The 10,000-nt window shown below is 65.5% G+C and overlaps 2 protein-coding genes across 2 annotated transcripts; both read right to left on the bottom strand.

The window, feature by feature from the left end:
• Positions 1–1,865: 1,865 nt before the first annotated feature.
• Positions 1,866–4,071, bottom strand: H696_04758 (hypothetical protein). Its single transcript, XM_009498621.1, has 5 exons — positions 3,968–4,071; positions 3,822–3,882; positions 2,990–3,637; positions 2,444–2,792; positions 1,866–2,305 (listed from the first exon to the last, which is right to left on the bottom strand). The coding sequence occupies exons 1-5, from the start codon at positions 4,015–4,017 to the stop codon at positions 2,025–2,027; spliced, it is 1,389 nt and encodes a 462-aa protein (XP_009496896.1). The 5' UTR covers positions 4,018–4,071; the 3' UTR covers positions 1,866–2,024.
• Positions 4,072–4,832: 761 nt separating this feature from the next.
• H696_04757 (hypothetical protein) lies at positions 4,833–8,357 on the bottom strand (the record flags this gene model as incomplete). The annotated part of the gene is made up of 11 exons (XM_009498620.1): positions 4,833–4,929; positions 5,099–5,379; positions 5,635–5,902; positions 6,075–6,383; positions 6,481–6,714; positions 6,840–7,032; positions 7,128–7,309; positions 7,401–7,478; positions 7,644–7,725; positions 7,852–7,985; positions 8,149–8,357. The coding sequence occupies 11 exons, from the start codon at positions 8,355–8,357 to the stop codon at positions 4,833–4,835; spliced, it is 2,067 nt and encodes a 688-aa protein (XP_009496895.1).
• Between the last annotated feature and the right edge of the window lie 1,643 nt (positions 8,358–10,000).

Below are 10,000 nucleotides of genomic sequence, written 5' to 3'. Positions count from 1 at the left end.
TGTGGCCCCCCCGCCTGCCCCGTTCACCCCGCTCCCCGGAACAGGGGGGAATGCCCCCCCCCCCTCCCGCCTCGCCGGGCCAGCCGGGAGGTCACCATGTTGCCAGGGAGGCGGGCGGGAAAAAAATGAGCCATCGGGGTGTCCCTCGGCCCTGCTATCTTTATATATATATACCTGGGAGAGGCCCCCGCCCTCCCCGGGCCTGCCGGCGCCACCCCGGGGAGAAGACCAATGGAAGACCGACGCGCCTCGTGAGCCTTGCCCGTCCCACGGCCGGCTTCCGGCCGAATGTCCGCCGGCCGTCGGCCGCCCGCTCCGGCGCACCGACGAGCCGGGCGCCCCGCATGCTGGGGCGACACCCCCGCCCGGCCCTCCTTCCTCTTGCTCCAGGGGCGGGGCGGCCGGGCACATTGGCCCCCACTCCGCCGGCCCGGCCCCCCGCCCCCAAAACCCCACAGTCAAGAGTGGGCCCTTCCGGCTTCGGCCTGCGTCGCCGTGGCCGCGCCGGCACCATCCGCACGCTCGTCCTCGCGGGGTGCGCCGCGCCCCTTCCCCCCCGGTCCGGTCCGGGCGGCGGCGGCGGCGGCGGCGTTTCAAAAAAAGAGCAACGCGGCAACCGCGGCGTAGGGTTGGAGGGGCAATGCAGGCCAATGTCACGTGCGCCCCGCGGCGCGTGGGGAATCTGCGCGCCTCCCTCGTCACAGTCCCCGAGTCTGCTTGGAGAAAGGGGCCGGGGGGGGGGGGGGGGGCACACCCGCACAACATTGGCTCCGGAGGGCGGCGTGTCGAGGCTCTTCCCCCCTCGCCCCCCGCGGGCTGGCCCTTGGCTGGCGGGGGCAGGCGCCCGGCCTTCCGGCGCACCGATGCAGCTGCAGCCGTGAGCCCTCATCCCCCGCCCGCGCACGCACACACAGTCGCAAACCGCGCGCCCCTCTCTCCGCATGTCGGGGGGGGGGGGGGGCCTAAGCCGGAGCGGGGCACACACGGTTTGTGACTGGGCGAGGGGGGGGGCCATTCGCCTGGCGGCCCCTCTCCCTGTTTGATCGCGGTGTCGGGCCTCGTTGGAATGAGATATTTGCGCTTCTCAGCCTCCTCCTGCGCCTGCCCCCGGTGCGCCTCGTCGGCGCGCCGTTACCCGCCAGCCTCCAGGGGGGAGGGGGGGACCGGCCAGGCGGATATGCATGGGGGCGCGGCGCCGGCCTCGACCGGTGGGCGGGTCTTTCCGACTGTCGGTGGAATGCTGTCTGGCCATCGGACATTCCTTGGCCGGCCGACATTGTCCGAGCACTGTTTGCCCCTCGCCCCGGCCGCGGCGATCGCCCTCGCCCGCGCCCCCCCCCGGCCCGGCCCTGCCCCCGCGCGCCTGGCGCTGGCCTCATCTTGCCCGTCCTCCGGCCCCCGACACCCGTGGATACGCCTCCGCACGGGGGGGGGGCGGGGGCGTTTTGGCAGGGCTCCGGAATGTGCGTGACCGCGCACAGGTCGCCCCCGCCCCCACTCTCCCTCGCGGCCGGGGAACGGGAGCGACGACGCCCCTGCCGTTGCCGCCTGTCGCGGCCTGCATTTCCGGCAAGCCCTCACACAGGAACCGGGATCGAACACACCTCCCTGCAGGTGTAGACCCATTTTCGCCCGCGCCCCCGCCCGGCCCGGCCCCGCCCCGCGCCCAAGGGCTCCCCACCCAGAGCCCCTTGCCGCTCATCTCCCTGACGACCTGCCCCACATCCGTGACAGCCACGCGCGCCTTCCTTCTCCCGATCATCATCGTTCCACCCCGCCTCCGGCGCGCCCCCGCACACGTCGACATATTGCTTCGGGGCCGAGAATAAAAAAAAGAACCCCCCCAGAGACAGAGCACGATCACACCAGCAAGAGAGGCCTTTATTCCGCGCGCATCCCTGGCTCCTTTTTTTTTTTTCGGCTCCTTCTACGCCGCCGGCCAGACACGATCCCCGGCCGGCGCGCGGTCATGGAGCTTCCAATGGAGGAAGGATCACATGCCCCAATGCAGGGCATCACACCGCTCAGCCCTCGCGGATGACCGCCGCCAGGCGCTGGAGCGCCTGGTCGATCTGCTCCGCATCGGCCGTGCTGAAGCTGGCACGCACGTACGGCGAGGTGCCAGTGCTCTGGCTGCCGTCCTCCTGCGCGCCGAGGGGGAAGGAGGAGACAATGCCGCCGTCACCGCACTCCGGCATGAAGCTCTCGCCCGGGACCAGCAGGACGCGCTTCTCAGCGGCCTTGGTCCGGATCAGCGGGGCGCTGTCCTGAATCTCACCAAGCAGGCGGAACCAGACGAACATGCCTGCGATGCGATGCGATGCGTGTGTGTGTGTGTGTGTGAGAGAGAGAGGGAGTGCGAGAGCGAGATGGCGATGGAAAGATGGATAGAAAGAAGAGGGGGGGGAGATGGCAGCATGACACGAAAGACCAGGTGACGCACCGGCGTCCGGGGAGTGCCACTCGGCCAGGCCCTTCAGGTGCCGGTCAGCCGCCTCGCAGAACACATCCCGACGAGAGCGATAGAAGTCGGCCACCTCGTCGCAGTGCTTCAGGAACCCCTCGACACCAATGTGGTTCAGGTAAGCCAGCAGGGTGGCCTGAGCAATGCCGCTCGGGTGAAGGCAGCCCGCCTGAGCGTGCAGAACCAGCCGGTCGACCAGCGGGGCCGGCCCGGTGGCGAAGCCAATGCGCATGCCGGCCGAAACAATCTTGCTGAAGGAATCCGTGCGCAGAACACGGGCATCCTCATCGAGAGCCAAGAAGGAGGGAGCACGCTCGCCCTCGCCATACTGCGAGAGACATACGCACGCACGCACGCACGCACGCACGCACGCAGATGTGCGTATTTTTTTTTGGCCACACACAAACACCCACCCCAGGGCGCGAGAGAGGATGGCGCATGGCCCGTTAGATGCGCCGGCACACCCTTGCAGCGTTGCGAGCCGGAGCAAAAAGAAAAGAAAAAAGAACAAGTACAGCAACCCACCTGCAGATAGTAGTACGGGTCATCCTCCACAATGAGGAGGTCATGCTCGCGGGCCACCTCGTAGAGCTCCCGGCGCCGGTGCTCCGGCTGCGTGGTGCCAGTGGGGTTCCCACCGGCCGGGATGGTGTAGAGCACGCGCGGGCGAGCGCGCGCCGTGGGGTCCTGCTCCAGAGTCGGCCAGTTCCGAAGAACGGTATCCACGCGATCCGGCCGGAGACCATGCTCATCGGTGCCAACACCAACCACCGCCCCGGGGTTGGCCCCGAGGTGCGGCCGCAGCCCGGCCAGCACGCCACTGTAGCAGGGCGACTCCACCAGCACCGAGTCCGTCTGCGGGTCCAGCAGCATCTCGAAAGTGCGCAGCAGCAGGTCCTGACTGCCGGTACCAATGCAGATGTCCCAGTCCTTGGGCGTGTAGGCCCCCGGGGCCGACAGATCCCGGAAGAGCCCGGCCTTGCTGCCGTGCTCCGCCTGCTGAAGCTGCTTCAGCCAGCTCAGCAGCCCCGGGCTGCCGGCCGACGCGCCGTACTGCAGGGCCGCGGCCATGTCCTTCTCGCCGATCTCCACCGACTCGCCGTTGCGCAGAGTCAGGGATGCCTTGGCGAAGGGGAAGGTCGAGGGGTTGGGGTTGCCACCACCGAGGGAGATCTGCGTGCAAGCGTGTGTGTGTGTGTGTGTGTGTGTGTGTGCAGGTGTGTGTGCAGGTGTGTGTACAGGTGTGCGTACAGGTGTGCGTACAGGTGTGCGTGTAAGTGGCGTGCATGTGTGCGTCATGGCCGAAAAGCAGGGGCTAGGTGGCGGGAAAGAGACATGGGGAAGAGGGGAAACGCACCATGCCGGGCAGGTTCATCAGAGGCTGGAGGGCGCGAATGGCCGAAGGCTGGCGCAGGGCGCTTCACAAACCCGCGCAGGGCAGCAGTCAGCGGAGGCGACGGCAGGCAAGAGGCGGCAAGTGGGCGAGGAAGCGAAGCACGGTACCTGGTCTTCGACAGGAAGCGCGAGTAGTCGGTGATACGACGGGCGCTCATCTTGGGGAGGGCAAGGGGGGGGGAGAGAGGGGGCGCGGAGGAAACGGAAGGGGGGGGGGGGAAGGAGGGGAGGCTGACCGAGGGGAGCCGCTCGCCAGTGTCACCAAAGCCGGGTCCCGGCATCTGGGCCACGCCACCAGCAGACAAAAATAGGCCTTGGCCAGCCCCCGTCCGCCCGTGCGAAAGGAAAAAGAAAAGAGCGAAAAAAACACACCCGGCGTATGTCCAGGCCCGCCCCACCGCGCCACACGGCAGCCCTCCGCCTAGTCACCCGGGAAACAGACGACGCCGCTCGCATGCGCCTCCACCCGCACCCGAGGGGGGGGGGGGGGAGAACACGTTTCGGAGGGATCTGCACATACAGAATATATGGCTATCGCGAATGACCAAGGTGCTGGAGCCCATTGAGGGCTAGGCTTGGGCCTGGAACTGGGAATGAAGCACCGGCGATCGACAGCCTGCTCCGTCCTTGTTTCTTGTTCGGCCGATGTTTCGGTGCCCCGCCCCAGCGCCCCCCCCTGCTCCACCGGACGCCGTCCCGCGCCCTCACGCTCCCAAGCCCAAGGGTCGCGCCCCTGGGTGTCTGAGCAATCCAAGCCCCGGCTCGGAAGGACGGAAACCATCCATCAAGGCCATTGCATGAGTGACACGGGAGGCCGGGAATGGGGATGGGCGGCGTTATATTGGATACCACAGGGGAGGAGGGGGGGGGGGGGGGAGACACCCAGGTGGCAAGTGGCAAGGGGGCCGAGCAAGGTCCTCCAGTGGTCACCAGCATGGCTCTCAGCCCTAACGTCAAGCAGCGGCGAGGGGATCTATTCGCGCTGGAAGGAAGTATTCTGAAGGGAAACCTCGAACTTGGCAGCGAGGGTCTCCATGTCTTGGAAGGCCGGTAGGTGGAGACGGTTGTGGCTGCACGCGCGCGAGAGGGACAGGGGGGGCGGGCGGGCGCAGGGGGAGGAGTGGCATTCATGAGCGGTGAGCATGGGCGACCCCCCCGGAAGGAAAGGCAGAGGGGCACTTGCGTGTCGAATAAGAGGGCATGAATAGGAAAGAAATCAACAAGAAGGTCCACACGCACCATGTCGAGGCCGAGGGGAAGGGGATGGCCGGCGGCGTGGCATTGACGAGCTGGATCTTGAAGGGTTCCAGGCGGCCGTAGCCAAAGAGCCGGGCGAAGCCACCGAAGGGCGGCCGCGTGAGGCCGGTGACAAACTTGAGGACTTGTGACCGCAGGGCAAAGTCCCCTTGGGACATGTATGCCCAGAAAAGGCGCACAGATGGATGATTGGCATTGCAGTCAATGTACACCGTGTTTGCCTGCCAGTCCTCAATGCTGATGTCATTGCCGGCGATGATGGACTGCACGTGTGTGTTCGCGTTTTCATGTGTATGTGCGTGTGCGTGTGTGTGTGTGTGTGGGGGGGGGGGGATTTCCGCAGGACACCGAGGCAGTTAGCAAAGGGGAGGCGGCGCATGCGTGCGCATGAACGCGCCGCGCCGGGGCGGCGTTTGGGCTGGCGAGCGCAGGCTACATGGAGAGGGCAGGGGGAAGGGGCAAGGGTGAGGGGGGGGGGGGGGGGGGGGGGGGGAGGAAAGGGCATCCCGATGGCGCACCTCCAACTCGTGTGGACCAAAGAAAGACTTGACAATGTTGATCGGGGTGACGAAGTTGAAGCCATCCCGCAGATACTGGAGCTTCTGCCCGTAGCGCTCAGTGAGCAGGTACTCCGAAGCGCGCTGGATGAAAAGGTCCACATTTTCCAAGGTAACCAGGATCTCGGAGCCATTCTCAATGAGGTCCACATCGTACACCTCGTTGGTGAGATCGTCCTTGACGGTCTGGACAAAGTTATACTCAACATGTTCGAGGACCTCGGGGTTGCTGGAGAGGCCCGGAGATGAACGAGCAGGAGAGACGTCAGTGCCGGAGCTGGGACATGGGCCGGTCCAGAGTGGAGAGGCGAGAAGGGAGCGGAGAGCGGAGAGGGAAAGAAGAGAGAGAGAGAGAGAGCGAGACAGACGGAGAAAGAAAGAAAAAGGAGGGGAGGGCGCACCGCATCAGCTGGTAGGAGTTATAGAGGCCCGGATCGAAGCTCTTCAGGTCCTCCGGAGTGACCTCGGCACCGAGGAGGTGCTTGTAGATGTGAAGGGGGAAGCACACGTCAATGGTGATGCGGTTGCGCAGACAAAGGCCCAGGACACGGCCAAAGAAGCTGTAGAACTGCCGCGAGTCGTCATCATCATCCAGCGACCGGATGTGCGTAAGGTCGATGGCGTGGCCAAGGTGATCGGATTCCGACTCAAGGTCACGGAAATAGGCGTAATCCTTGTCAAGGAGCTTATTACGCAGGGGAGCTGATCCACTCGCTGGGGGGGGGGGGTGTCGGGGGGGAGGGGTGTCAGTAGGAGGCGCCCTCCTCTGGTAGGGTTGCACATGGGCGCGGGTGTGGGAAGACATACCGGGCGACGCCGCCAAAATCGAGCCCATCCTCCCCGTGGAACTTGACCACAAGCTTTCGCTCGATGTCCTCGCGGCGGAGCTTGTTCACAGCGATAACCGATGAGTCGAGGATGTGGTCCCGGTGGACGACAATGATCGGCTCGCGATGTTGGTTATTCGAGACGATGCCCTTGGTCTGGAAGAAGGTGTCGATGCGCTTGCTGAGTGTCTTGCTATCGAAGCCAGCATTGGAACTGTGGGCGTGGGTATGGGCGTGTGCCACGGAAGGTAAGCGCAAAGGGACTCAGATTGGGGAGAAAGAAAGAGAAAGAGAAAGAGAGAGAGAGAGAGAGAGAGAGCAGAGACGCGAGACACGCACATAGCGGCGGCCGGCACACGTGGGTCATCCCAAGTGGTGGTTTGAGTGGAATGGTCCACGAAGTAGATGGTGCCTACATCGTTGAACTTGTACTCCCACAGGGGCGGCAGGGCGGGATAGTCCCAGGTACTGCTCCGATCATTGTGGTTGAGGTAGTAGTACTGCAGGCCGGGCCGCGGGTTGAGCAGGACCTCTGTGCACGCGAGGAACACCGGGGAGGGGAGATATTAGGTCGCTGATGCGATGGCGGGGCAAGCGTGTGGGCACAAAAGAGCGGCATATTCGCACCCCAGCCGGGCGGCAGGGTCCGCCGAATCATGGCCAGTCCATCGGCGGGCTTCTGGATGAGGTAGTTGAAATCCGGCGACACATTGCGAGGATCGTAGACAACCGGCCGCTCCCAGTGTGTGGTCCGAGTGTTGTGGTCGACATAGTAGGGGCGTCCGTCTGGCGTACGCCGCATTTCCCACCTGGGACAGCCGAGGGCCAAGTTAGGGAGGTTAGCGACAACCGCGGAGGAGAGGGCAGTCGAGGGGCGACGTGCTGGCGGGGGAGACGTACCCCCGCGGGAGGGGCACATTGTTGGACTGCGACATCGTGGAGCTTGGTGGCGGCTGGATGGGGTTTCGCGGCTGGCTGCTGCTCAGACAGTGACAGGGGAGGTGGATGCGTGTATGTGTGTGCGTGTGTGTGTGTGTGAGAGAGAGAGAGAGAGAGGGTGCAGGAGCGAGAACGAGAGCGAGAACGGGGCAGAGAATGTGGCCGGGCGGTGGCGCAGAGTAAAACATGCGGCCGGAGACGCACGACTGAGGGCGGTTGATCTTGACAACCGAATGCCTGATCTTGAGGGAGACCTTGTCTGAGAGGAGGCTTCTCACAGGGGAAACTGAAGCCCATCATTGGCAGGGGCATCCAGGCCGGCGGAGGAGCTCGGTGTCAGCAGGCACGCTCGCAGGGGGATGAGCAGAGGCAGAGGCAGGGGGGTGGGGGCGCGGAGGGAGAGCATGCGCACGCTCAAAGGGGGAGGTCGAGCGGAAGATGCCAAAGAGCTCTGGAAGTGGAAGTTCAAAGCGACCAACGAGGATCTCTGTCCGGGCGACCTTGTGAAAGACTTCGATGATGGGCTTGTCGTCGGAGGAGATATGGCTGGGATGGGTTGGCGAGGGGGCGGAAAAGAGTCAGTCGGGGAGGAAGGCATGAAGAGAGTGCACGAGGGGCCGAGGCCGTGCAGCTATCCCCGGGCGGATCGATGGATGTGGGGGGAGGGGGGCCGAGGGGGGGCCGGGGGGGGGGAGCCGGGGGCACATACAACTGGAAGAGGATATTCCAGACAGCCTTTTTGAGCGTGTGGTGAGGGGTCGACACGGGACTGGCCAGGGGAAGGGTCCGGCAGTGCGGCGGGCGCTCGAAGCGAATGGTGCAGAAAAGATGGCCACCAGAAAGCGAGGGATTGGGCGTGGCTCCGATGATTTTCAGAGACAACTGATAAAAACTTATTTCCGAAACGGATAGAGACATGCTGGTCTCAGCGCATCAGCAAAGCACCAACCGTAGGGGAGGGGGGGGGGGGGGGGGGGGGGGGGGGGGGGGGGGGGGGGGGGGGGGGGGAGAGAGCGGCAACAACCAACCCAGAGATGGGGAGGAAGCAGAGCACAAGAACGGGGCTAGGGCAAGCCTAGGAGAGGGACCGGGCGGGGAAGATGATGGGGAGTAGCGGAGTATGAGGGACGGAGAAGCAGAAGGAGGAGAAAGAAGAGGAGGAGGAGGAGGAGGAGAGGTTGCTGACGCTCCACGGGGGATATTAACACACACTTTTTTGAAAAGCCAAGATCCCGCGCGCGGGGCCCGCTCCTGAGCTGAACGGCAAACAATAACAGCGGAAAAGGAGCCGCTCTGTGCCGGGGGGATGTGCCCCCGCCCGAGGGCATGGTGCGCTTCCTGCCCCCCCCCGTGCTGCACCCGCCGCCCCTGCTGTTGTCTGCCTGCCTGCCCCCCGGCCTGCTTCGGCCGCTGTCCAGGCCCCCCGGCCCCCGGCCCCCGGCCCCCGGCCCCCGGCCCCCCTTCGCCGCCCCCCGCCGGGGAAGGTTCCAAGTACGGGGGTACAATCGGAGATGGAGAGCCCGAAGGTGGCAACCCCCGCGGCAGCTCTTCTCTACCCAATGCCCCTGCCATGCTGGCTACTTGACCGACGGGGGGCGGCGGCGGGCAGGGCGGGACACGCCTCCGAAGGCGCGAAAGTCCGGCCGCTGGACTGCCCGATTCGGGCGGCGATCTGGACATGATCTGGAAAAGTCGGCGCTCGCGAGAACTGCACCCCCGGGGACGATGCATCCTTCTGGCCTCGAGCCCCCTTCGGGCGGGGTGGGGTGGGGGGGCGGGAGGTCTCACAAGTTCTGCGACCGGGCCTCTGTGATCGGCGAGAAGGGTGAGGGCCGTGTCGCACGTCGACTTTGGGAGAGAGATAGAAAGAGGGGGAGCCAGCATGAAGAGACGGACCGGGCGGGGGGGGGGGGGGGGGCATTTTCGGCAAGGACACGCATCCGCGCGCACGGACGGGGGGTGCGCCCTCAATCCCGGGAGAGATAGAACGATATGGTTGTTCGGTTCCACGGCCCGTCTACACTTGTTCGCAGATCACTTCCCATTTTGGAGCCGGGCCGGGGATAACTGTGCGGGCCAGGGGTCGTCTCACGCGGTGACACGTGCACATATCGTGATTCCACACGGGCACACATTTCACCTTGCGGCGGCGAACTTCCGCCCGGGTTCACACCGGCAGAGGTGTCCGGATGTCCGGCCGACCCTTCCGCGGGCAGTGGTCGACTGGAGTCGGCGCCGGCGGCGTTCGACGCCACACCCAAGGGCGGTGGTTACCCACAGGCTGGGATGTATCCCGGCCGGGAGCGCCTCGGGGGAGATGACCAGGGGGGGGGGGGATGGCGGTCTAGTGGCGGAGTCTTCTCGATGCGCAATTTTATTTTTTTTTCATTCCCAGCCCAGTCGCGCGCCACCGCGCCGGCCGCGCTGTGTGCCGCTTACCTGAGCCCGCCCTGGCCCGATGCCCCCGGACGATGTGGGTCCCGCCGCCCGGCGGCCACCGCACGGGCCGCGCCAGACAAGGACAATCGCAGGGTATGCCTGCCAGAAATAGGCGGGTCCCC

The sequence above is a fragment of the Fonticula alba genome (assembly GCF_000388065.1).
Source record: "Fonticula alba strain ATCC 38817 unplaced genomic scaffold supercont2.8, whole genome shotgun sequence".
Lineage (NCBI taxonomy): Eukaryota > Rotosphaerida > Fonticulaceae > Fonticula > Fonticula alba.
The sequence above is the reverse complement of the archived record's forward strand: the minus strand, read 5'-3'. Positions and strand labels throughout refer to the sequence as shown.